This window comes from Oncorhynchus nerka, linkage group LG8 (assembly GCF_034236695.1).
Source record: "Oncorhynchus nerka isolate Pitt River linkage group LG8, Oner_Uvic_2.0, whole genome shotgun sequence".
Taxonomy (NCBI): domain Eukaryota; kingdom Metazoa; phylum Chordata; class Actinopteri; order Salmoniformes; family Salmonidae; genus Oncorhynchus; species Oncorhynchus nerka.
In genome coordinates this window covers 39,411,826-39,439,432 of record NC_088403.1, presented here as the reverse complement: position 1 = coordinate 39,439,432, position 27,607 = coordinate 39,411,826, and the positions used below count along the sequence as shown (strand labels likewise).

The following is a 27,607-nucleotide window of genomic DNA, read 5'->3' as shown; positions in this document are numbered from 1 at the left end:
AACCTTTAATTGAAGTAAAATGATTGAAAAAAATAAAGGAGTGTGTGCCACAATTTTTGGCACCCCTAGAAATTCTTATGAATAAAATCTAACTGAAGTATATTCCCATTCATATTTTATGTTCTTAATTTCACCTGAGCGATTAGGAATACTTAAGTGGTAATTCATGACATCCTGTTTCACTAGGGTATAAATATGAGGTGACACACAGGCCGAGTTCCCATAGTCATCCATCACTATGGGAAAGACACGAGAATTCCAGTAATGATGTGAGACAAAAAGGTTGTTGAGCTGCACAAATCAGGAAATGGCTATAAGAAAATAGCTCAACGGTTGAAAATGCCCATTTCCACTATCAGGGCAATAATTAAGAAGTCTAAAGCAACTGGAGATGTTAACAATCGGCCTGGAAGAGGACGTGTGTCTATATTGACCCCACGCACAGTGAGGAGGATGGTTAGAGTGGCCAAAAAATCTGCAAGAATCACAGCTGGTGAATTGCAGACGTTAGTTGGGTTTTGGGGTCAGAAAGTCTCCAAAACTATGATCAGACACCACCTACATAACCACAAGTTGTTTGGGAGGGTTGCCATAAAAAAGCCTTTACAACAAACTGTGTAATGGTAATGCTGTTTAATCAACTTCTTGACATGCCACACCTGTCAGGAGGATGGATTATTTTAGCAAAGGAGAAATGTTCACTAAATAAATTTGTGCAAAACATTTTAGAGAAAGAAGCTTTCTGTACATATGGAACATTTTACACTCTACATGCTGTGTTTATCTTTTTGCTTGGTAGTACACACACACACACACACACACACACACACACACACACACAACCGTTCAAAAGTTTGGAGTCAATTAGAAATGTCCTTGTTTTTTTTAAGGAATCTAATTTTTTGTCCATTTAAAAAAACATCAAATTGATCAGAAACACTGTGTAGACATTGTTAATGCTGTAAATGACTATTGTAGCTGGAAACGGCAGATGTTTTTATGGAATATCTACATAAGCGTACAGAGGCCCATTATCAGCAACCATCACTCCTGTGTTCCAATGGCACTTTGTGTTAGCTAATCCAAGTTTATCATTTCTAAAGGTTAATTGATCATTAGAAAACCCTTTTGCAATTATGCTAGCACAGCTGAAAACTGTTTTTCTGATTAAAGAAGCAATAAAACTGGCCTTATTTAGACTAGTTGAGTATCTGAAGCATCAGCATTTATGGGTTCGATTACAGGCTCAAAGTAGCCAGAAACAAAGACCTTTCTTCTGAAACTCGTCAATCTATTCTTGTTCTGAGAACACTGGTGTTTAACGAAGCTGCCAGTTGAGGACTTGAATTTAAAATGGATTGAATTGTGATATTTCTTGTCACTGGCCCACTCACTACACAATACCCCATAATGTTAAAGTGGAACTATGTTTTCCTGAGTATTTACAGATTAATTACAAATTAAAAACTGAAATATATCTTGAGTAAATAAGCATTCAACCCCTTTGTTATGGACAGTCTAAGATCAGAAGTAAAAATGTGCTTACCAAGTCATATAATAAGTTGCATGGACTTGCTCTGTGTGCATACAAAATATATGTTTGGGGAAAGTCATTAAGAACTGAGGAGTATTTTTGTTTAAAAAAATTAATGGAATGGTGCTAAGCACAAGCAAAATCCTAAAGGAAAACCTTGTTCAGTCTGCTTCCACCAGACATTGGGAGATTAATTCACTTTTCAGCAGGACAATAACCTAAAACACAAGGCCAAATCTACACTGGAGTAGACAGTGAATGTTCGTGAGTGGCTGAGTTACAGTTTTGACTTAAATCTACTTGAAAAATCGATGGCAAGACCTGAAAATGGTTGTCTACCAATAATCAACAACCAATTTGATAGAGCTTGAAGAATTTTGAAAAGAACAATGGTCACAATCCAGGTGTGGAAAGCTCATAGAGACTTAACCAGAAAGACTTACAGCTGTATAATCTGCCAATGGTGCTTCTACAAAGTATTGGCTCAGGGGTGTGAATACTTACAGTACAAGTCAAAGGTTTGCACACACTTTTTATTTATTTGTACTATTTTCTACATTGTAGAATAATAGGGAAGTCATCAAAAACTATGAAATAACACATATGGAATCATGTAGTAACCAAAAAAGTGTTAAACAAATCCAAATATATTTTAGATTTTAGATTCTTCAAAGTAGTCACCCTTTGCCTGGATAACTCTTGGCATTCACTCAACCAGCTTCACCTGGAATGCTTTTCCAACAGTCTTGAAGGAGTTCCCACATATGCTGAGCACTTGTTGTGTGCTTTTCCATCACTCTGCAGTCCAACTCATCCCAAACCATCTCAATTGTGGAGGTCAGGATGCAGCACTCCATTACTATCCTTCTTGGTCAAATAGCCCTTACACATCCTGGAGGTATGTTGGGTCATTTTCCTGTTGAAAGACAAATGATAGTCCTACTAAGCGCAAACCAGATGGGATGGTGTATCGCTGCAGAATGCTGTGGTAGACATGATGGTTAAGTGTGCCTTGAATTCTAAATAAAATCACTCAGAGTGTCACCAGCAAATGCCCCCTCAGACCATCACGTGCCCTCCTCCGTGCTTCACGGTGGGAACCACACCTACTCTGCATCTCACAAAGACAAAGCGGTTGGAACCAAAAAATCTCAAATTTGGACTCATCAGAACAAAGGACAGATTTCCACCGGTCTAATGTCCATTGCTCATGTTTCTTGACCTGAGCAAGTCTCTTCTTCTTATTGGTGTAGTGGATTCATTGCTGCAATTTCACCATGAAGGCCTGATTCACACAGTCTCCTCTGAACAGTTGGATGTTGAGATGTGTCTGATGAATTCTATGAAGCATTTATTTCCTCTGCAGCAGAGGTAACTCTGGGTCTTCCTTTCCTGTGGCGGTCCTCATGAGAGGCAGTTTCACATAACGCTTGATGGTTTTTGCAACTGCACTTGAAGAAACTTTAAAAGTTTTCGAAATGTTCCATATTGACTGACCATGTCTTAAAGTAATGATGGACTGTCATTTATTTTTGCTTATTTGAGCTGTTCTTGGGCTTGGTCTTTTCCCAAATAGGGCTATCTTCTGTATACCACCCCTACCTTGTCACAACATAACTGATTGGCTCAAACGCAATAAGAAAAGAAATTGGATAAATTCACTTTTAACAAGGCACACCTGTTAATTGAGATGCATTCCTGGTGACTACCTCATGAAGCTGGTTGAGATAATGCCAAGAGTGTGCAAAGCTGTCATGAAGGCAAAGGGTGGCTACTTTGAAAAATCTCAAATATAAAATATATTTTGATTTGTTTAACACTTTTTTGGTTACTAAATGATTCCATATGTGTTATTTCATAGTTTTGATGTCTTCATTATTCTGAAATGTAGAAAATAGCTTTTAATAAATGGAATGAGTAGGTGTGTACAAACCTTTGACTGGTACTGCATGTACAGTGGGGAGAACAAGTATTTGATACATCAGAAAAGCAGAACTTAATATTTGGTACAGAAACCTTTGTTTGCAATTACAGAGATCATAACGTTTCCTGTAGTTCTTGACCAGGTTTGCACACACTGCACCAGGGATTTTGGCCCACTCCTCCATACAGACCTTCTCCAGATCCTTCAGCTTTCGGGGTTGTCACTGGGCAATACGGACTTTCAGCTCCCTCCAAAGATTTTCTATTGGGTTCAGGTCTGGAGACTGGCTAGGCCACTCCAGGACCTTGAGATGCTTCTTTCCCTGGCTGTGTGTTTCGGGTCGTTGTCATGCTGGAAGACCAAGCCACGACCCATCTTCAATGCTCTTACTGAGGGAAGGAGGTTGTTGGCCAAGATCTCGCGATACATGGCCCCATCCATCCTCCCCTCAATACGGTGCAGTCGTCCTGTCCCCTTTGCAGAAAAGCATCCCCAAAGAATGATGTTTCCACCTGCATGCTTCACGGTTGGGATGGTGTTCTTGGGGTTGTACTCATCCTTCTTCTTCCTCCAAACACGGCGAGTGGAGTTTAGACCAAAAAGCTCTATTTTTGTCTCATCAGACAACATGACCTTCTCCCATTCCTCCTCTGGATCATCCAGATGGTCACTGGCAAACTTCAGACGGGCCTGGACATGCGCTGGCTTGAGCAGGGGAACCTTGCATGCACTGCAGGATTTTAATCCATGACGGCGTAGTGTGTTACTAATGGTTTTCTTTGAGACTGTGGTCCCGGCTCTCTTCAGGTCATTGACCAGGTCCTGCCGTGTAGTTCTGGGCTGATCCCTCACCTTCCTCATGGTCATTGCCCCACGAGGTGAGATCTTGCATGGAGCCCCAGACCGAGGGTGATTGACCGTCATCTTGAACTTCTTCCATTTTCTAATAATTGCGCCAACAGTTGTTGCCTTCTCACCAAGCTGCTAGCCTATTGTCCTGTAGGCCATCCCAGCCTTGTGCAGGTCTACAATTGTATCCCTGATGTCCTTACACAGCTCTCTGGTCTTGGCCATTGTGGAGATGTTGGAGTCTGTTTGATTGAGTGTGTGGACAGGTGTCTTTTATACAGCTAATGAGTTCAAACAGGTGCAGTTAATACAGGTAATGAGTGGAGAACAGGAGGGCTTCTTAAGAAAAACTAACAGGTCTGTGAGAGCCTGAATTCTTACTGGTTGGTAGGTGATCAAATGCTTTTGTCATGCAATAAAATGCAAATGTATTCTTTAAAAATCATACAATGTGATTTTCTGGATTTTTGTTTTAGATTCCGTCTCTCACAGTTGAAGTGTACCTATGATAAAAAAAATTACAGACTCTACATGCTTTGTAAGTAGGAAAACCTGCAAAATCGGCAGTGTATCAAATACTTGTTCTCCCCACTGTATGTAAATGAGATATTACTGTATTTCATTTTCATTTTACTGTAAAACATTTCCATTATGGGGTACTGTGTACATTATGGGGTACTGGGTGACATTAAAAAAATATTTGATCAATTTTGAATGCAGGGTGTATCACAACAAAATGTGGAATAAGTCAAGGGGTATGAGTACTTTCTGAAGGCACTGTACACATAATTCTACAAAGAATAAGGACTCTCAAGTGTAAAATCATCGACATAAAGATATTTAGTAATAATGTCAGAATCTAACAGTCCAACACAATATGGTCTGTAGCCAACAGGGCAGTGGTGGAGGCATTCCTCAGCCGGCCATGATAGGAGAGACCTAAACATGCCATGAGTGATAATTGAGCTGTGGGGATGAGAACAGAGACAAGCATGGTTGATCGACTCGTCTGTGTATCCACCTTTTTGGACTTGTTTTTCTGTTATTTTCTCCAGTCGTCTCATGCATTGCATCTCAAGGTCAACTGAATCTCCTCTTTGCTCTGGCACACCCTGTTGCATTCTTATTGGGTTTATTTAACTCACTAGTAGCAGCCAGAAGCCAAAATACATCACTATAGACACAACACACCCAATTTCAAGACCTTATATTTTGAAAGCTTTACTAGATTCTCACTTGGGAATGAACATATCAAGCACCTAGCCAACCTTGAATGTATGTGAATTCTAGAGTCTATTTGATGTTCGATTCCCAGTATTGTGTTGTGTGACCTCCAATGAAATATCATTTATCTACTTAAAGTAAATCCTGATTTATTTAAAGCTTTATTACAGTACAGCTTTCTGGGATAATATCTCAAAAACTAATTTTCATCTCGTGTCACAAAGTAACCTAAATCCATCCGGATAATCTCAACAACAGTATCAAATTGCTATGGAATATATTCCCTTTGCCCTCCAGTGTCATTGAAGATAGCATTCTATGCTCTGTGAAGTCAATGGATTCCTATAGATATACATGTATCACAAGGAAGATACCAGTCATCATTTGTGAATAAACAAAAAAATATTTTACAGCATAATTTAACCTGAGGGAGTATTTCAAGATTCTTAGAATTTCTTAATGAGAGCGACTGAAAGACAGATGGAGTAAGACCATTGTACCACAGTGGCAATTTTGTGTACAGAAACTGCTTCTCCTTGCAATGAGGCAATCATACTAATAATCATACTTTAAGGACTGATATCTAACATCTTTTGGATATCTTCATTTTTATATATATCAAAACAGACCTTCCTTTGACATTGTCAAATAAAATTTGGTTTGTAGAGTTTCCATATATTTCAAGGGATTGTTTGTCAAACTGGGACACAATTTGTCCAGCTTAACCTAGAATGACACTGTCATTTTTATTAATCCCACAGAGGAATACTGTGAGGCAGCTTGGGTGACACAGGCCAATGCCATCTCAACAGAAGAACACTAAGTCTGAAAATATCTGAGAAACTAAAATAAAGATAGATAAAATAAATGGTGACTATGTTGGGCAATTTGTGTTACTAAATTCAAAAAAGGTACATGGTGTGTTTTCATCAGACAATGTACAAAGAAAACAAACAATCTCCATTTTCCATTTCCCTTTTACTAGGATATATTTTTGACGTTGGTACCAACATTTATGTGATAACTACAGTGTGCATTTCTAGGATATACAACGCCTTCAGAAAGTATTCATATCCCTTGACTTATTGCACATTTTGTTGTGCTACAGCCTAAATTCAAAATTGATTAAAATAATAAGAATAATTATCACCCATCTACACACAAGACACCATATTGGCAAACTGAAAACAATAACCCATAATGGCAAGCCATCTTCAAGTCTTGCCATAGATTTTATGTCAAATCTGTAACTAGGCACTCAGGAACATTCAACGCATCTCCAGCATATATTTGACTTTTGTGTTTTAGGTTAAAGTCCTGCAGAAAGGTGAATTTGTCTCCCTGTGTCTGCTGTAAAGCAGACAATAAGGTTTTCCTCTGGGATTTTGCCTGTGCATTGCTGTATTTCATTTCTTTTTATCCTAAAAAATTCCCAGTCCTTGCCGATGACAACCATAACATGATGCAGCCACCACCATGCTGGTACTCAGTGATGTGTTGTATTGGATTTAACCCAAACATAACACTTTGTATTCAGGACATAAAGTTAATTTCTTTGCCAATTTCTTTTTTCAGTTTTACATTAGTGCCTTATTGTAAACAGGAAGCATGTATAGGATTTTTTTTATTCTGTACAGGCTTCCTCCTTTTCACTTTTCATTTAGTACTGTGGAGTAACTACAAGGTTGTTGATCCATCCTCAGTTTTACTCCCATCACTGCCATTAAACTCTGTAACTGTTTTAAAGTCACCATCAACCTCATGGTGAAATCCCTAAGTGGTTTCCTTCCTCTCTAGCAACTGAGTTAGGAAGGACGCCTGTATCATTGTAGTGACTGGGTGTATTGATACACCATCTAAAGTGTAATTAATAGGTTCACCATGCTCCAATGTATATTAAATGTCTGCTTCTTTTTTTACGAGGCATCGGAAAACCTCTCTGGTCTTTGTGGTTGAATCTGTGTTTGAAATTCACTGCTCGACTGAGGAACCTGAGATGTATGTGTGGGGTACAGAGATAAGGTAGTCATTCAAAAATAATGTTAAGCACGTTTATTTCCCAAAGAGTGAGTGATTTGTTAAGAAATATTTACTCCTGAACTTACACTATATATACAAAAGTATGTGGACACCCCTTCAAATTTGTGGATTTGGCTATTTCAGCCACACCGTTGCTGACAGGTGTATAAAATTGAGTACACAGCAATGCAATCTCCAAAGACAAACATTGGCAGTATAATGGCCCATACTGAAGAGCTCAGTGACTTTCAACATGGCACCGTCATAGGATGCCACCTTTCCAACAAGTCAGTTCGTCAAATTTCTGCCTTGCTAGAGCTGCCCTGGTCAACTGTAAGTGCTGTTATTGTGAAGTCGAAATGTCTAGGAGCAACAACGTCTCAGCTGCAAAGTGGTAGGCCACACAAGCTCACAGAACGGAACTGCCGAGTGCTGAAGTGCGTAGGGTGTAAAAATCGACTGTCCTCAGTTGCAACACTCCCTACCGAGTTCCAAACTGCCTCCGGAAGCAACGTCAGCACCAGAAATGTTTGTCTGCGTTTTCATGCCCGAGCAGCCACACACAAGCCTAACATCACCATGTGCAAAGCCAAGCGTCGGCTGGAGTGGTGTAAAGCTCACTGGACTCTGGAGCAGTGAAAACGTGTTCTCTGGAGTGATGAATCACACTTGACCATCTGGCATTCTGAGGGACAAATCTGGGTTTGGCGGATGCCAGGGGAGCGTTACCTGCCCGAAGGCATTGTGCCAACTGTAAACTTGGTTGGAAGAGGAATAATGGTCTGGAGCTGTTTTTCATGGTTTGGGCTAGGCCCCTTAGTTCCAGTAAAGGGAAATCTTAACACTAATGACATTCTAGACAATTCTGCGCTTCCAACTTTGTGGCAACAGTTTGGGGAAGGCCCTTTCCTGTTTCAGCATGACAATTTCCCCGTGCACAAAGCAAGGTCCATACAGAAATACTATTTTTGTACATATTCAAGATTTCTGGGATCTTTTATTTCAGCTCATGAAACATGGGACCAAGACTTTACATTTAGCATTTATATTTTCAGTGTAACTTGTAATAATTTCGAAAAACCTAATTTCACTGTGACAATATGTGACAGAAAATCTCAATTTAATCCATTTTAAATTCAGGCTGCAGCATAACAAAATGTGGAAAAAGTCAATGGATGTGAAGCCACTGACATTGGAACCTAAATTGATTGAGAAATTCATCAAAAGCCATATGTTGGCCTTGTTCAGACTACCTTTAAAACAATCTATTAAATCAATCTATAGTGTAGTAGAGGGCTTAGTGTGTTGGAGTATTGTTTTAATTTCAAAACTTGCATTTTGAGGTTTGAGGATTTGTTTTTACTTGCACCATTGCATGTCCACCAAATCACCTGTAGAGGGAGTTCTGGGAGCTCTGACTGCATTTTCACAATAATTTATTGGTTGTACTCATAAAATAGGCCATCATAGTAAATACGAATATGTTCTTAACTGACTTGCCTAGTTAAATAAAGGTTTAAATAAAATAAAACAATCATGAAATACACATTTTTCATTTCAGAGCACAAGGTAAGCATTCAAGGCATTTAAACGACACCTGCAGTCTGTAGGTCACAGGCCTAGGCAAGTCCAAAATTGAATAAATATTGAAAATAAATTGAAATGTCAGTCAATTCAGGTCAGTCAGTCAATTCAGGAAGTAACCAGATATTCTAATTCCATAATAGAAAAAAGGGTATCACTTCCTCAATTGACTGACTTATTTTGAATTGATCCATCCCTTCATAGGCTGTGTGTGTGAGCATGTGTGTGGTGGGTTGGTGGCTGGGGATGGGGCTCCCGAGTGGTGCAGTGGTCTAAGGCACTGAATCTCAGTGCTAGAGGCATTACAACAGACCCTGGTTTGATTCCAAGCTGTATCACAACCAGCCGTTAGGGTGGCGCACAATTGGCTCAGCACCGTCCGCATTAGTGTTTGGCAGGGGTGGGCCGTCATTGTAAATAAGAATTTGTTCTTAACTTACTTACCTAGTTAAATTAAGGTTAAATGTTTTCATTAAATGGGGGGGGGGGTTATCCCATATAAGATCCAGTCTATCCATTACAGAGACAACTTTTTATTGTTACATTTGTCTATTGTTGTTTTGTACAATACTTGTGATCTGAGATTCTAACCGCTAGATTCAAATGGTCACATTCATTTGAAAGATAGAGAGGCAGAGGTAATGGTGATGAAGCTCTGTCGGGAAAGATAGATAAAGAAAAATAGGGAAATAGACTCACCTTGGGCTGCACTTCCACCTCCACCACTTGATTCTTGTTCATGCAGCCTTTCACGAAGCCCTCCACGTTGCTGTTGAACTTCATAAAGATCACATAGGCGGCATAGGCTGAAAGTAGCACAATACTTTCCCAATAGGAGATGTAGTTATCCAGGAAGAAACAGATGAGCATGATCAGGTCCATGATGTAGAAGGAGACGTCACGGAAGAGGGGCCACCAGGTCAGATTGAGGATCTCCCTGGAGAAGATGGCGCACATTCCAATGACAAAGAGAATGTTGAAGACAGCTGAGCCCACAATGGTCCCGATGCCCACATTGCTGTGGGAGACGAATACACCAATGACTGAAGTGAAGAGCTCTGGCGCCGACCCACCTGCCGCCATGAAGGTGGCCCCCGCCACATCATCAGAGATTGCCAGCTTCTCTGTGATTACTGTCAGAGCGGGCACGAAGAACTCATCACACACAATGGCTAAAGAGATGAACATGTACAGCATCCCAAACATGTGGAGCACCACAGCACCCTGGCGCCTCTCCTCCAGCGTGAACAGGTCCGTGGGGTAGTCCCCCTGGCTCTCGTTGCCGTCTGCCGAAGACCTCATTGCCACGGGAATGTCGGCTGAGATATTGGGGTCCCTCTGGTGCTGTGTGGAAAGTAGAGTCCTGTGTGGAGTTGGGCCTGACTGAAGGATGGCCTCCTGGGGCAGGAGCGGCTCTGAGTAGGTCCCTGAGCTCCAGGTCAAGGCACTGAAGGAAAATGAGATTGCGCTTATGGCTACCAGGCTGAATACAAAACCCAGGATTCGTATGGGCCTCATCTTTCGGCGCAGGTTCTGGTGGCGGTGCCTATTACATGTTGCACCCAGAAAGGGCCTTTGCACCACCATATCCAAGCAGGGCTGGTCCAAACCCATCTCTGTGGTGTGCGTGTGTGTGTGTGTGTGTGTGTGTGTGTGTGTGTGTGTGTGTGTGTGTGTGTGTGTGTGTGTGTGTGTGTGTCTTCACTCTCAATGGTTTGGTAGAAGGAGGGTGGACTGGTTTTCACCAGACACAATGCATGGTCCTGCCTTAGGCTTCAAACAACATGGGAGGATTCCAGATAATTTCCAGGGTCTGGCTTGACCATTGATGTCTTCATATTAGCCTCTAAAAACAAGATTTCAATAGAAATGAAAGAGAAAAAGAAAAGGAGAAAGCGTCAACATGTAGAACTCACACACAGCAACAAACTATTAGCTGTCACATGCCTACTACAATTCTGTAGTGAATTTAACACCACAACGTAGTCCTGACCAGTGGTTATCCAGTTATCCATACATGGGTTCAGAGGCAATAGCTATATCCCACTTTATCTTTTCAGAAATAAGCATATAACATTGGGGAAAAAATCTGCAAATGTTTGAATTCATGATATACTAATTGCCTACTCGGACAAATAGGGTTCATAATATAATATTCATAAAAATAAATCAACACTAATGGCATGGTATCCAGGTAAAATGTATGCAAATAGCCGAATTCCACAAAATTATAGGCTTACTCGCAATGTGATGCACCAAATGCCCTTGAAATAAAACAAACTTCAGTGATACAGGGAAATCGGGACATCAGGTGTCTACGTGTTTGTGTAAGGACACTGAACACCGAGCTTGTGGTAAAAAGGCCCACATTGAATGAGCCTGCAGAAATAAAAATAGCTTGGATCATGGAGGGCACTTCCCAAATGCGTACTCCATTTGTATATATTTTGAAGCATGCATCGATGCAAGCTTCAACAGAAAGTATGTAAAGAAATATGACACAATCACATGCAAATGAGGCCATTATTTGAGCTGAAGCGAGAGCAAATACACTGAAATGTTGCCTATTCACATCTCATATGTTGCCTGACTGCAAAATTTTATCTTGTTATGTTAATAAATACAATTGAAGCCGGAAAATTACGTACACTTAGGTTGGAGTCATTAAAACTTGTTTTCCAACCACTCCACAAATTTCTTGTTAACAAACTATAGTTTTGGCAAGTCGGTTAGGACATCTACTTTATACATGACACAAGTAATCTTTCCAACAATTGTTTACAGACAGATTATTTCACTTATAATTCACTGTATCACAATTCCAGTGGGTCAGAAGTTTACATACACTAAGTTGACTGTGCCTTTAAACAGCTTGGAAAATTCCAGAAAATGATCTCATGACTCAATTTGAGTCAATTGGAGGTGTACCTGTGCATGTATTTCAAGGCCTACCTTCAAACTCATTGCCTCTTTGCTTGACATCATGGGAAAATCAAAAGAAATCAGCCAAGACCTCAGAAAAAAGAATTGTAGACCTCCACAAGTCTGGTTCAACCTTGGGAGCAATTTCCAAATGCCTGAAGGTACCACGTTCATCTGTACAAACAATAGTACGCAAGTATAAACGCCATGGGAACATGCAGCAGTCATACCGCTCAGGAAGGAGACGCGTTCTGTCTCCTAGAGAAGTGCAAATCAATCCCATAACAACAGCAAAGGACCTTGTGAAGATGCTGGAGGAAACAGGTACAAAAGTATCTATATCCACAGTAAAACGAGTCCTATAGAGACATAATCTGAAAGGCCGCTCAGCAAGGAAGAAGCCACTGCTCCAAAACCGCAATAAAAAAGCCAGAATACGGTTTGCAACTACACATGGGGACAAAGATGGTACTTTTGGAGAAATGTCCTCTGGTCTGATGAAACTAAATATAGAACTGTTTGGCCATAATGACCATCGTTATGTTTGGAGGAAAAAGGGGAGGCTTGCAAGCCGAAGAACACCATCCCAACCGTGAAGCACGGGGTGGCAGCATCATGTTGTGGGGGTGCTTTACTGTAGGATGGACTGGTGCACTTCACAAAATAGATGGCGTAATGAGGGAAGAAAATTATATGGATATATTGAAGCAACATCTCAAGATGTCAGGAAGTTAACGCTTGGTCGCAAATGGGTCTTCTAAATGGACAAGCATACTTCCAAAGTTGTGGCAAAATGGCTTAAGGACAACAAAGTCAAGGTATTGAAGTGGCCATCACAAAGCCCTGACCTCAAGCCTATAGAACATTTGTGGGCAGAACTGAAAAAGTGTGTGCGAGCAAGGAGGCCTACAAACCTGACTCAGTTACACCAGCTCTGTCTGGAGGAATGGGCCAAAATTCACCCAACTTATTGTGGGAAGCTTGTGGAAGGCTACCCGAAAAGTTTGACCCAAGTTATACAATATAAAGGCAATGCTATCAAATACTAATTGAGTTTAGGTAAACTTCTGACCCAATGGGAATGTGATGAAAGAAATAAAAGTTTAAATAAATCATTCCCCTTACTATTATTCTGACATTTCACATTCTTAAAATAAAGTGGTGATCCTAACTGACCTAAGACATGGAATTGTTACTAGGATTAAATGTCAGGAATTGTGAAAAACTGAGTTTAAATGTATTTGACTAAGGTGTATGTAAACTCCGACTTCAACTGTACATGCTGTGTTAATTTTGGCATGGTAACCTGCCTACAATACCCACTGTACAATACCCATTTTGCTGGCTTGAAGAAGAACGGTTCAGTGAATGGATAAGTCAATCGGGCTAACTCGCTAGACATGAAGAACTCTTAGCTAGCCACCCACAAAGAATTGATATCTACCTTGCATAACATTAGCTTTAGATAATGTTTGCCTGTTAACAAGCAAGTTTACGATTCACATAGAAAAATAAACGTCCCTTTTTCAGGACCCTGTTGTAAAAATCCAAATAGCTTGACAGACCAACACTGTTTCCCATGCTTGTTCAATGAACCATAAAGAATGAATGAATATGCACCTGTGGAACGGTCGTTAAGACACTAACAGTTTACAGTAACAGTAACCGGAAGATTGCAAGTTCAAACCCCGAGCTGACAAGGTCTGTCGTTCTGCCCCTGAACAACGCAGTTAACCCACTGTTCCTAGGCCGTCATTGAAAATAAGAATTTGTTCTTAACTGACTTGCCTAGTTTAATAAAAAAAAATAAAAGAGGCCTTTCTACTGACTCTGAAATACACTAAAAGAAAGATGCCCAGGGTCCCTGCTGATCTGTGTGAACATGCCTTAGAATGCTGCAAAGAGGAATGAGGACTGCAGATGTGGCCAGGGAAATAAATTGCAATGTCCGTACTGTGAGACGCCTAAGACAGTGCTACAGGGAGACAGGACGGATAGCCGATCATCCTCGCAGTGGCAGACCACGTGTACCAACACCTGCACAGGATCGGTACATCCGAACAGCACACCGGCGGGACAGGTACAGGATGGCAACAACAATTGCCCGAGTTACACCAGGAACACACAAGCCCTCCATCAGTGCTCAGACTGTCCTCAATAGCCTAAGAGAGGCTGGCCTGAGGGCTGGTAGGCCTGTTGTGAGGCAGGTCCTCACCAGACATCACTGGAAACAATGGCGCCTATGGGCACAAACCCACCGTCGCTGGACGAGACAGGACTGGCGAATTTGTCTCACCAGGGGTGATGGTCGGATTCGTGTTTATCGTCAAAGGAATGAGCGTTACACTGAGGCCTGTACTCTGGAGCGTTATCGATTTGGAGGAGGAGGGTCTGTCATGGTCTGGGGCGGTGTGTCACAGCATCATTGGACTGAGCTTGTTGTCATTGCAGGCAATCTCAATGCTGTGTATTACAGGGAAGACATCCTCCTCCCTCATGTGGTACCCTTCCTGCAGGCTCATCCTAAAATGAACCTCCAGCATGACAATGCCACCAGCAATACTGCTCGTGCTGTGCATGATTTCCCGCAAGACAGGAATGTCAGTGTTCTGTCATGGCCAGCGAAGAGCCCGGATTTCAATCCCATTGAACACGTCTGGGACCTGTTGGATCGGAGGGTGAGTGCTAGTGCCATTCCCCCCAGAAATGTCCGGGAACTTGCAGGTGCCCTGGTGGAAGAGTGGGGTAACATCTCACAGCAAGAACTGGCAAATCTGGTGCAGTCCATGAGGGGGAGCTGCACTGCAAATACTTAATGCAGCTGGTAACCACACCCGATACTGACTGTTACTTTTGATTTTGACCCCCCCCCCTTTGTTCAGGGACACATTATTATATTTCTGTTAGTCCCATGTCTCTCTGTGGAACTTGTTCAGTTTATGTCTCAGTTGTTGAATCTTGTTATGTTCATACAAATATTTGCATGTTAAGTTTGCTGAAAATAAACGCAGTAGACAGTGAGAGGACGTTTCTTTTTTGGCTGAGATTATCTAGCTGATCATAAAGTATAATGTTTGCTTTCTTGTTTCGTCTCTATTGAAGCATTGTCCTGGCTGGAAGAAGGGTCAGTGAATGGGGAGATGCAGCGTGAGGTAATACAGTAGGGCTAGTGCGAGTGCTTGTCAAATTAAATGTTTTACGTACTCAAGAGAATGGCCTCGAAGAATGCACTTGGAGCATGAGAGTGTGGCGCACGGTAGTATGCATATTCAGAAACACACACAGTTAACCCTGTGTTGTCCGCTGAGCAGTATCTGCTACCACACATCGACAACCTTTTCGCAGGCTTAAGGTCAAAGTTGAGCAAAATTGACTTCTGGAAAGCCTACTCGCAGATGATTGTGTTTGAAAAGTAAAAAGAGCTGCTGACCGTCGTGACACACAAATGGATCTTCAGGTACTGTCGTCAAGCGTTTGGTAGTGCATCCTCGCTGTTCGAGAGGGCAATGAGTCAGATCTTGAGTGGATTGCCAGGAGTGCAATGCTACCTGGTTGACATCCTCGTCACTGGAAAAGATGAAGAGGACCATCTTCAGAACTTGGATGCAACCTTACAGAGATTGAAGGACTACGGACTGCAAGTTCTTAAGGTCAAATGTACATTCTTCCAATCATCAGTTGAATATAGGGGTGTGAACATTTAAACATTTAAACGACATTGGGAACCTTAACGTGAAGACAAATCTATAACTGCACTGTGATTTTAATTTTGTTGAGTGAAGTTATCACAAAACATTATTTTCTGTGTTATAGCCTAACTATATATACTATGGGCTTTTGAGACCTGGGAAAGTTGTATAATTTAAATAATACCAGAGAGGTGAACTTCAGGAACAGGCGAACTTTAGGCTACTTTGGTGAATTTGTGAGGCATGCAAGATGAGACATTGCAAGGTTCAGATTACCAAAACATTTTGGCATTTCTGCCTACAATATCCTCTCTCTCCCTCGGGCTGGCTCACCTGCAATTCCATTGCAAAAAGTTTAGGAACAGAAGCAAACATAACAAAACTGGGAGGGATCTACCTGAATTTGTCTTATAGAAACTCTTGTTTTAGTTGCAAACTGTTTGGACTAATGATTGCAACCCTGCTCTCTCTCTTTGCGAGTGTGTGTTCATTATTCGGTCTGTTGCGTGTAGAATATCGTAGCCTATTCATTGATGATAGGCCCTGCTTTACTGAAGTTGTGAGACAAGCCAAGAAATTGTAAGATTACAGCATTCCATAGCAATAGATAGGCCGAGTGCACAGTTCTGACTGTCTGCCTGGTAGCCAACCTGCCTTTACTGTGCCCCTCCGCTCTCTCTCTGTCACTCGCTAGCTCGCTATGAAAGATGCAAGTGTTTGTGTTCTTGGAAGTACGGAAACTAATCAGTCTCCTCCATTCCAAAAACACTTAATCTTAAGAGTCGATAACAAGCGGAATTGAATCTTGACACTCAGAAATGTGAGTCGACACCGGGAGTTGATATGCAAGAAATCAAGGAATAAAATGATTTTTGGCATTGTCGCTAACAGTTGGAGAAATGCCAGAGAAAGGCAAGCGACAGCAGCAAAGTCCTGTATGGCAATAGGTTGATAAGTTAACTTCTTCAATATAGGGGGCGCTCTTTTAATTTTTGGATAAAAAAACGTTCCCGTTTTAAACAAGATATTTTGTCACGAAAAGATGCTCGACTATGCATATAATTGACAGCTTTGGAAAGAAAACACTCTGACATTTCCAAAACTGCAAAGATATTATCTGTGAGTGCCACAGAACTGATGCTACAGGCGAAACCAAGATGAAATTTCAAACAGGAAATTTCCCACATTTTGGAGGCGCTGTGTTCCAATGTCTCCTTATATGGCTGTGAATGCACAAGGAATGAGCCTACACTTTCTGTCGTTTCCCCAAGGTGTCTGCAGCATTGTGACGTATTTGTAGGCATATCATTGGAAAATTGACCATAAGAGACTACATTTACCAGGTGCTCGCTTGGTGTCCTCCGTTGCAATTATTGCGTAATCTCCAGCTGCGTGCATTTTTCCATTTGGTTCAGAGGAGAAACCAAAACTGCCACGAATGATTTATCATCGAATAGATATGTGAAAAACACCTTGAGGATTGATTCTAAACAACGTTTGCCATGTTTCTGTCGATATTATGGAGTTAATTTGGAAAAAAGTTTGGCGTTGTAATGACTGAATTTTCGGGGGGTTTTCTTAGCCAAACGTGATTTCTCCTACACAAATAATATTTTTGGAAAAACTGAACATTTGCTATCTAACTGAGTCTCCTCATTGAAAACATCCGAAGTTCAAAGGTAAATTATTTTATTTGAATGCTTTTCTTGTTTTTGTGAAAATGTTGTCTGCTGAATGCTAGGCTTAATGCTATGCTAGCTATCAATATGGCTATGGTTGAAAAGCATATTTTGAAAATCTGAGATGACAGGTGGAATTGAGGTACAATAATGGTAGTACATGTGCAATGATTAACCATCTGAAAGGGACCCAAACCATGCGTGAAACCCAAATCATTGCTGGCAGCATCGCAGCTCTATTGTGAATTCACGTAGAATTGTATGAATTTGTATTATCTTTTTAACGGAAAACCGATTTTAAGAAATTGGTGTTTAAACGTTAAGAAAATTTGTCCATTTGTCACATCCCTAGTTGAATACCTCGGACAAGTTGTCGATGCTACGGGCCTTCACAAGGCTCTGTCTAAGGTCAAGGCCATCTTGGACACCCCTGCTCCTCAGAAAGTCAGTCAACTGTGTTCTTTCCTGGGGTTACTGAAATACTATGTACACTTTATATGTAGTATGCATCAGTTGCTTTGTTAGGACAAAACATGGAAATGGACAGAACAATGCTAGGAAGTATCGTGAAAACCAAGCAAACATTCCTGAAATGAGGCACTTAAAACACTTTGATCGGTCATTGCCAATACAACTAGCTTGTGATCCTAGTCCCTATGGTGTGGGAGCAGTCATTACTATGGATGGGTCCCGAAACCCGGTATTAAACAGGCCCCGGGGCTAAATTATGAAGGACCGTAGTATCGATAAGCTCCGACGTTATCGGTTCTGCTTTCGGTACTGGAGAAATTAAGAAAATACATTTCCTATTTATTATTGCTACATAAACATTATCTTGCACATTTTGTCTCACCAACTGTTTCTAATTTGCAATAGGATGAAAACATTAGTCTATGGTGCATTTTCGCTATTCCCAATCCAGAAGAGAGATCTCTCTCGCGTGGAGCCTGTGTATCTCACACGCTACAGCACACACACACACACACACACACGCACACGCACACGCACACGCACACGCACACGCACACACACACAAAAAGAGCCTGCTCTTAATTAGTGACGATGGTAGAGAGAGAACTAAATGTTCAAAAGTGTGTAACACTTCAGAGTCGATGCGGACAATGCTCGTTGCCACAAGTGCAACAAGACATTTGCTTGTAAGGTCGGAAACTTGAGCAATCTGTCCAAACATCTATCAAAGGTGCATCATGTACAGGCAGAGAAATGCACAATTTTTGACTGCCTAGCTCATCACTCGTTGCCCAATCTACGTTTGGTATGTATGCTAGCAGCCTAGAGCCCACACACAGAGTTAACTAAATTATGCGAACATGGGTTCATGATCAAAAGTAACCATTAGCCAGCTAATTGTTTAGCTATGGGTGCGTTCATAAATTCAATCACCCATTTAAAGACTTTGTCACTTTTTTGTTAATGTTGCAGCCACAATGAAGCAACCCACTCCTCCCTTTAATTGCGCTGGTCCAAGCCAAAGACAAGCCCAAAGCCCCTTCACACTGGCAGCTAGTGGGATGATGACTGAGGAGAGGGTGAATGAGTGCCACCTAGCCTTAACCAAGTTCATAGTGAAAGGCCTACACCCATTTGCAACAGTAGAGTCCAAGGGCTTTAGGTAACAGTCTGTCAGTATATATTGAGTTGTATTCATAGTTAGTCCCATCACTCCACAATACACAACAACACAATAACGATTGTTTTCATGTGTTGAATTATCTCCTTTTTTTACTGTAGGGAGATAAGCAAGGCACTCAACCCCAAATATACCCCTCCCTCCAGGAATTACCTCAGTGGCACAATAATTCCTACCTGGTATGGTGTAGAAAAGGCCAATGTGATCACTGAGCTGAAGGATGTGCCAAAGCTGGCCATCACATCAGACGGGTGGACCAGCCTCTGTCAGGACCACTATCTCACTGTTACAGTGCACTACACAAGCCAGAGCAGTGTAAAACAGAAGGTCCCCCATACCAGGGCAGTGTACAAATCACAAACTGGCGAAGTAGTGCCAGAGCAAGATTGTAGCTGTGACTGTTGATAATGCTGGCAATATGGATGTTGCCATCAAAATAGGATGCTTTGCACACACATTGAATCTGGCAGTGAAGAAAATCGACAATATTACTTCAATTGATAAATGGGCAGCCCGAATCAGAGCAGTGGCCATGTGATTCAAGAGATCCTCGATATTCTACACAGTCTTGAAAGAAAAGCAGCAGCTCCTTGGTAAGAAGCCAGTTCAATCTATTAAAGTATTATTTTGAAATTCCCAAATTTAACAATTTAATTCAATATTCAAGTGTGCTGTAATTAAATGCATGTTGTTTTTTGTTGTCGTTTCAGGCCTTCCGCAACACTTACTCATCCTTGATGTCAAGACCAGATGGAACTCGCTCTATCTAATGATATAGAGATTCATGGATCAGTATCCAGTGATCCAAGCAGCAGCCTTGGACCCACGATTGCGAAAAGCAATGACCAAGGACAACCTTCCATAAGACTGAGGAGTTTGACAATCCTCTATACATCCACACTGTGTGTGCCATGTGAAAAGAATGCCACCTGTCGACAGATCATACCCATCCTCCAAAAACTGGAAGAGCACTTCACTGAGAAGCATGAACACAACATTTGTGGCAACCATCAAAGTGAAGGTGTGGGAGAATCTCTCCGAGTGCTATCAGGATGAGGACATTCAAGCCTTCCTGCATGAGGCCACAGCAATGGACCCCAGAATTAAAGGGAGGCCGGTGAGTGACGCCACCTGGGACAGGCTGAGGAAGGCAACTGTTGAGGTCAATGTGACAGGAGCAACACCAGGGCTGTCAGAGGAGCAGGAGCAGACAAGCACAGAGCACCAGCAACAGGAGGAGTCTGAAGGAAAGGAAATGGAGGAGACAGTCCAGTCCCTCTGTTGTACAAAACAAGGAGTGCCTTGGAGGAGCTGTTCTCAGAGGAGTACAGGAAGTTGAGGTTGACGATCCAACAGGACACCTTGCCCCTCAGCGAGCGTGTTGACCTAGAGGTCGAGCTCTATAAAGGCCTGCCTCCCATCCCCATGGCTGAAGATCCTGTGACGGTGGGAGAAGAGAGCTACTCTGTCCCTCCTCACAAACATTGTAACAAGCTACCTCTGTGCTCGAGCCTCCTCCACCCCTAGCGAGAGGGTATATTCGACTGCAGGGAACATAATAAGTCAGGAGACTTCTGCCAGAGAAGGCAAATATGTTGATCTTTCTCCAGAAGAACTGCTAAGGACTGTTAGTCCTTTTGCAAACTACCTGCATACCCCACCCGTTTTGCTCTACATGTATACCACTGTACTTTCTTTTGCAGGAAAATATTGTTTATTTAATTTGTTTTACATTTCCATCATCACAACATTAGGGTCTATAATAGTGATTTGTTCAAAATATTGCTGTTTCTTTTTCTGTAAATCATTTTTATTTTATTTATTTTACATTTCAGAAAATAAAGCAATGTTAATTCTGTTCTTAATTTGTTTCAGGGTTTTTTTTTGCAAAAAATTGCAAAAAGAACCGAAAAGAATACCGTTAAAGTACCGGATAGATAAGCAGTATCGGTAAGAGTAGTAATACCATTAAAATCTTAACGATACCCATCCCTAGTCATTACCATATCATGCCTTCAAATGAAGAGAAGCCGATCGCTTTCGCATCGAGGATATTGAACAAAAACAATGCACAAATAGAACGGGAAGCCCTAGGCATCGTTTTTGGAGTGCGTAAGTTTCACCAGTGTCTGTACGGGAGGAAGTTGACCCTTCTTACAGATCATCGTCCCCTGACGTGCATCTTTGGACCGCATACAGGGATTACATCACTTACTGTAAGCAGAATGCAAAGATGGGTTTTGTTGTTGTCAGCACACACCTACGATATCAAGAACTGCAAGTCAGAACTATATTGCAACAGTCACGCCAAGTAGACATTTTCTACTTCAGAGAAGTGGAAAATGCACCAGTCACTTCAACACAAGTGTGCAGAAACACCAGAAACGACTTATCATCAAAGGCAGAGCTGCAAGGGATGCCACGGAACTGAAACTTTACCTTTCCAGGAGAACTGAGCTGTCAGTACAGTCCGGTTGTCTTCTGTGGGGGAGGAGAGTTATCATTCCGCCTTCGGTGAGGAAACCCCTTTTGCAACAGCTACACTCAAGTCATTATGGAATGGTTCACATGATGGAAATCACACAAAGCTACTTCTGGTGGCCAGGGGTGGACTTGGTGATTTGGAGGCCCAGGCAGAGGCCAGTCTTTCTGGCCAGACAGCATCAGATACATGAGCTACACATACATGTCCTCTGATTCTGTCTTGACGACGATGGCAGTATTATCTGCAGCACCTGTCTTTTTACTAAAGAAATGCATTAATTTACTGAATTTTAACAGACAAATTACATCTTAAAAGAACCTCATTGCTGCATCTGGAATAGTTCATTATTATGAACCAGTCCATGGGTGATTAATGACACTTGTTTCTACTATTATCAAGGTTGGGGAGTAACAGATTACATGTGAAGGGCCTCATTGAGGATTATATGTAATTCGTTACATGGAACAGATTACAAACCAACTGTAACCTGTTTTACATCACCAGCAAAAATAGTGTAATCAGATTACAGAAACGTTTTAAAAACTAAATGATTACTTGTAGGATTACTTAACAATTCAGAAAATATGTTTTTGGAGACCTTTCTGTTTTCTCAATGATATTCAAATTAGCATTGAAAAAAGGAGCAAGTTTAAAGGGCTACTTAGGTATTTTAGCAATGAGGCCCTTTATCTACTTCAGAGACCACTATGATGACATGCCACATGTGTTTGATGGATCGCAAGAAAAGAGCAGGAATGGGCTTTTGTAGGCTACAGTCCAAGCTACAATGCCTTCAGAAAGTATTCATACCCTCTCCACATTTCAAAAAAATAGCTCTAGCAGCAGCCGCATAGTGCGTATCCCAGCCTATGGAATAAGAGTCTGAGTTCCTCCCTTCTGAGTTCCTCCCTTCTCCCTTCTCCCTCATAGTATTGCGCTCCATACTGCATGATTTTATTGCTTAATCTAATTTGTGCTTATTAAAAAAATCCATAGACCTAACGGACAGATGCTCAAACTCCAACTCACACTTTGATAGACTTAAACAGCTGCAGATTATTGAGATATCAAAGTGTCACAAACAAAAATGTAAACAACAAGCCTATAGCAAATGCAGAATTTGGAATACATTTTTCACATGCAATTAGCACTTTTCGGTAGTGCTCAAAGCATGCCATTCCAAGAGCAGTCCTCCGAGACAACAAAATCATAAACAATAGAGTCGGCTAATTAGTCCTTAGTTTTGGGGTTATGCTCAGATAAAACAGGTTGGCTAATCTATATTTCCAAGTCCTATTCTTGAAGATCAAGGTTATTAAATTAATTGGAATTGGATCTGAGCGATTTCGGTTAGATGGGCCATCTGTTTAGGGTTAGCAGTATGGTTAAGGTTAAGGTTAGGTTTAAAAGCAGATTTTATGACTTTGTGGCTGTGCCAGCTACTAACCTGCACTTCTTAAGGGGAAAGTAATCATATTACGTTACTGACTTTGGGTAATCTAAAAGTTACGTTGGTAATTACAATTTTGGACAGGTAACTCTAACGGATTACATTTAGAAAGTAACCAACCCAAGCCTGATTATTAAAACTTGGATTATATTCATATTTATATGAAATATATGTATATGCATGGAAATAAATGATTGATCTATTATGAATTTGGCTGAATGGATTCAAACTTTTTGGGGGCCTTTTTTTGTCAACAATGCGGCCTCATTAACCTGGGCACAGTGGCCAGGCAAAACCCCCCTAGAGTGGAGCAGGGGGGGCCTCGTAAAAAAAAGATTACCACTATTATTATTTTTTTAAACTATGCCCAGCTCACGAGGCCTCTTGATGATGTGAGGCCTAAAGCAATTGCCCCTCCTGCCTAATGGTAAATCTGGATGGAAGCATTGAGGAGAAAGCAAAAACATGTTCCTCATGTCAGAAGGGTCACAACATACCTCAACTTGCACCTTTTTATGCGTGGGGTTGGCCGGGGGAGGCATGGCAACGCATACACCGACTTCACAGTTCCATTCGAAGACAGAATGTTTCTCATGGTCGTGCAACCTCATGGCAAAAGGTTGCCATCATGAGGTCTACTACTGCTGAGAATAACATCAAGAAGCTTGGGGAAGTGTTTGGTCGGTTCGGATCACCACTCATTAGCAACAACAGAATGCAGCTAGTGTCCTAAGAAATGGCCATGTTCCTACATGTGAATGGCATACAAAATAACAGGTCCACGACGTATCATTCATCTACCAAAGGGCTGGCACAAAGGTTTGTACAGACGATGAAACATGCCTTGAAAGCGTCTCATGGTCAAAGGAGACTGCACCAATGCTTGAACAGCTTCCTACTATCCTACAGGAACACACCTCACGCAACCACCAAGGCTTCACCTGTATCGCGACTCATGAAGTGAGAGCTACGCACAAGCTTCGACCTACTCCAACCTCAGAACGAAAAGGAGACTGTAGAGTCAAGTCAAACGTTGTGAACTGAGAGCAAAGGACAGAGCTGGAGAAACTGTCTTAGCTAGGAACTGCCTCAAAGAACCAGTGGTTTTCCTGCTTTGGTCATTGCTCAGACTGGTCCTGTGTCCTACACTGTCCAGACTGCAGAGGACATCATCTGTCAAAGGCACACATATCAGTTACTGTTGAGTAAAGCAACATCGGCAGAACCACCAGTCATGAGTAGTCCAGAACTGTTATTAAGTGACACCCTGACTCAGCAGTCCTCACCTAGGAAATCACAGTCACATTCTCAGGACACTTACTCAGCCACACCCACAAAAGTACACAACAAGACTGCGACACAGGCTACTCACATGCCTACACCTGTGTCAACGCCACAGTCCAAGGAGGTTGTTGAGAGTCAGGTTGACCGCATTACCATATGAGAAAGAGGCTGGCACCTAGATGCTTAGACTTGTTTGTTTTGTACTAGGGTTGTACCATTAGTTCCTCCATATTTGTGCTGCAGAGCATCATGGATAATATGCGCGTTGAGACGATCATTTTCTAGATAAATTATTGTCAGAATGTTACATTTTTTGTTGCGTCGATTTTGTTTCGTGACGCAAACGTGGTTAACCAACAGACTACTTGCGGCAGAATCTTTATTTTTACAAATAAATAACAAACATTGCTGGAAATGTACGTTTAAGTCAGTCAGTAACGTTAGGCTATTTGCGTTTAAATTAAATAGCCTAAACGCAAACATACTGGCCTTGTCTTGCGTACGCCTATAGCCTGCATCGTGCAATGAAATATCAGCATTTTATCTTTTCATTTATACTAGGACCAGCAAACAGCTGTTGTAACGTGCGCCTCTGTCCTTCAATAAAATCGCCCTGCCGATTAACAATAGTGCTCCAAAGCTGCATAATTATTAGGCTGTTCGTTAACATCATCTGTGTAAAATGTATGCGTAAACGCTTAACATTGACAAATGTGTGAGTCATTATAAATGTCTTACCTTATATAGAGGTACATAGAACGGCACGTTATCGCACCAGGTCGAAATTCAGTATCCTCTCTCGTGTCCTTATGCTCTCATTGAGCAAATGTGATGTTACTATCCTATCCGACGATTGATGCGGAGCTCTGACAAACTGGTTGCAAGCTGCGCTCACCTCAGCATCATCCCTCCCATATCACAGAGAAATCCGAAAGTACCTTGCTAATGTAAGAGAAGAGACTGTAACCCAATGTAGGGTCGGTCTAACCACGTGAATACGGAGGCTATAGCCTACAATATCCGACGGACAAACCATTTCCCTGGTTGTCTGGTAGACTACGTACAGTGTAAACCGTCAAATGATACCATATACCACGGAAATACTAGACTTGGATGGAGTTTCCGTGGTTACAGCAATGGCACCATTTCAACTACACAGATAGGGCTGACATAGATGGATGGATTTGTTTGAAATAACGTGCAATGATGTTACTTAGTGGTCTGCACGTGATCCTTCATATGAAGGTCACCCTTACGAAAAAAAATTGCAGTCAGAGTGCAGTACTACTGCAGTTAGTGCAGTATAACTGCAGTATGCTACAAATACTGCGTCCAAATTTAACTATTTTTACTGCAGTAATTTTGCAGTGTAACTGCAGTTAGAGTGCAGTAGTTATTCTGCAATTAATGCTTCCAAAATATCCCAATCGACTGCAGTTACTGCACTTTTACTGCAGTTTCAAACTGCAATCTTTTTTGTATAGGCAATGAAGGGTAGTCACCAATGGAGCTAAAGCAGAGCCTTATTCACAAAGCAGAGTAAGAGCTATGATCTGTTTTTCCTTTTATTATAATGAATAAGACGGGGGACTTGATCCTAAATCAACACTTTGTGGATATGGGCACAGATGGTTTTGAATTTGTGAGTCATCAATGAGTTGAAGTGTTTTGAAATTACATCAATTGATGTGGTATAGCCATTGGGTAATCTGGATATTATTCCTCTGAAACTAGGTTGAAACATCAGGGCATTTTGGGACATGAGATCCATAAAGGAATGCACTGCAGTCATGACTTCAAGGTCAAACAGTGTGTGAGATTTGGTGTTGTAGGATTTGTCTGTTGCTCAGCCCTCAGTAGACGTTACATCCATCTCTACAAACCTGCTTCTCATGTTTACTTTCAGTTCCTCTTACATCAAACCCCCCAGCAGGATTTAGCATTAGCAGACATTCCAAACAAGCCGTGTTAGATAAAGACAGCAATCTCTGCACAGCATGACAAGGTATGTGTGACACTAATGCCCTCGTGGTAGATAATATATCACGATTCACTGACCTAATTGATTACCCTCCCTTCCCACCTGCAATTAACCCAAAATGGGCACAGAGACAGACAGTAACTTGTCTGTATTCCTGTTATCAATATCCACTTACCATTGAAAGACAGATGCGTTCATGGACAATTCACACCGATTGACCCACCCACGGTGTAAGAAGCTCAGACCTACAAATTGAGATGGACGGCTTGCTTTCTCCCCTCAAAGCCTTAAACTCTTGTCTACTATTCCAAACAACATATTGTGCACTTCCATAGTGGCTTGTTATTTTATTTTTGTTCATACATAGCCTACTAAATACACAACTCTTTTCACATTAACAAAAAAACGCCTTTCATAAAGAGAATGCAAATTAAAGAACACTTCAGTAAAATGTTCTATGAAGCTCAATTCTAAATCAAATCAAATTGTATTTGTCATATGTGCTGAATACAACAAGTGTAAACTTTACCGTAATAATGCTTACAAGCCCTTCCCAAAAATGTAGTTAAAAAGTAAGAAAATTAACAAATAGATCAAAAGATTGTTCATCATCTACTGTATAATGATAATAATGATTGTACATGTTTACGAGCAGCTATAACATTACAGTTATGTTATGCATTACATTATATGTAGCATAAGGCATTATGACAATTAATGACAATTATGACAATACATTATAAACAGGGTACTCGTAGGAGGTGTTACCAAACTATAATTCAACAGTATGACTAACGAGAGTATTGGACTTCATTTGATCAGGTCAAAATGGTGACATGAATGTTCCATGCCCATACTCCTGATACTCGGAGAGATTGAGTCTGACGAAAAATCAAAAACAGAGGCTTAAATGCAAAAATAGATACGATACGAATATTCCACTACAGGAAGCACATTTAAATTTTTGTATTTGTATTTATTAATTAAGGATCCCCATTAGCTACTGCCAAGGCAGCAGCTACTATTCCTGGGGTCAAGCAACATTAAGGCAGTTATATACCATTTAAAATATTACATGACATTACATTTCATAACTATATACCCAATACATTTAGTGTGTTCCCTACTCCAGTATCACATATTTACTATATGCGTGTCTTATCATGAGTGCGTGTCTGTGTGTATGTGTGTCTATTTTACAGTCCCCGCTGTTCAATAAGGATCATTTTATCTGTTTAAAAAATATATATGATTCTACTGCTTGCATCAGTTACCTGATGTGGAATAGAGTTCCATGTCTCTATGTAGTACTGTACGCCTTCTATAGTCTGT

The 27,607-nt window shown here is 41.2% G+C and overlaps 1 protein-coding gene across 1 annotated transcript in view; it reads right to left on the bottom strand.

Moving 5' to 3' along the window:
• LOC115133298 (sodium/potassium/calcium exchanger 2-like) overlaps positions 1–25,328 on the bottom strand; it is a 181,431-nt gene extending 156,103 nt beyond the window's left edge. Inside the window, exons 1-2 of the mRNA XM_029666385.2 lie at positions 25,033–25,328; positions 9,834–10,980 (exon numbers count right to left, since the gene is read on the bottom strand). Of these exons, the coding sequence (XP_029522245.1) occupies positions 9,834–10,748 (915 nt within the window). The 5' untranslated portion in view covers positions 10,749–10,980; positions 25,033–25,328. The remainder of the gene's footprint in view (positions 1–9,833; positions 10,981–25,032) is intronic.
• Positions 25,329–27,607: the final 2,279 nt, after the last annotated feature.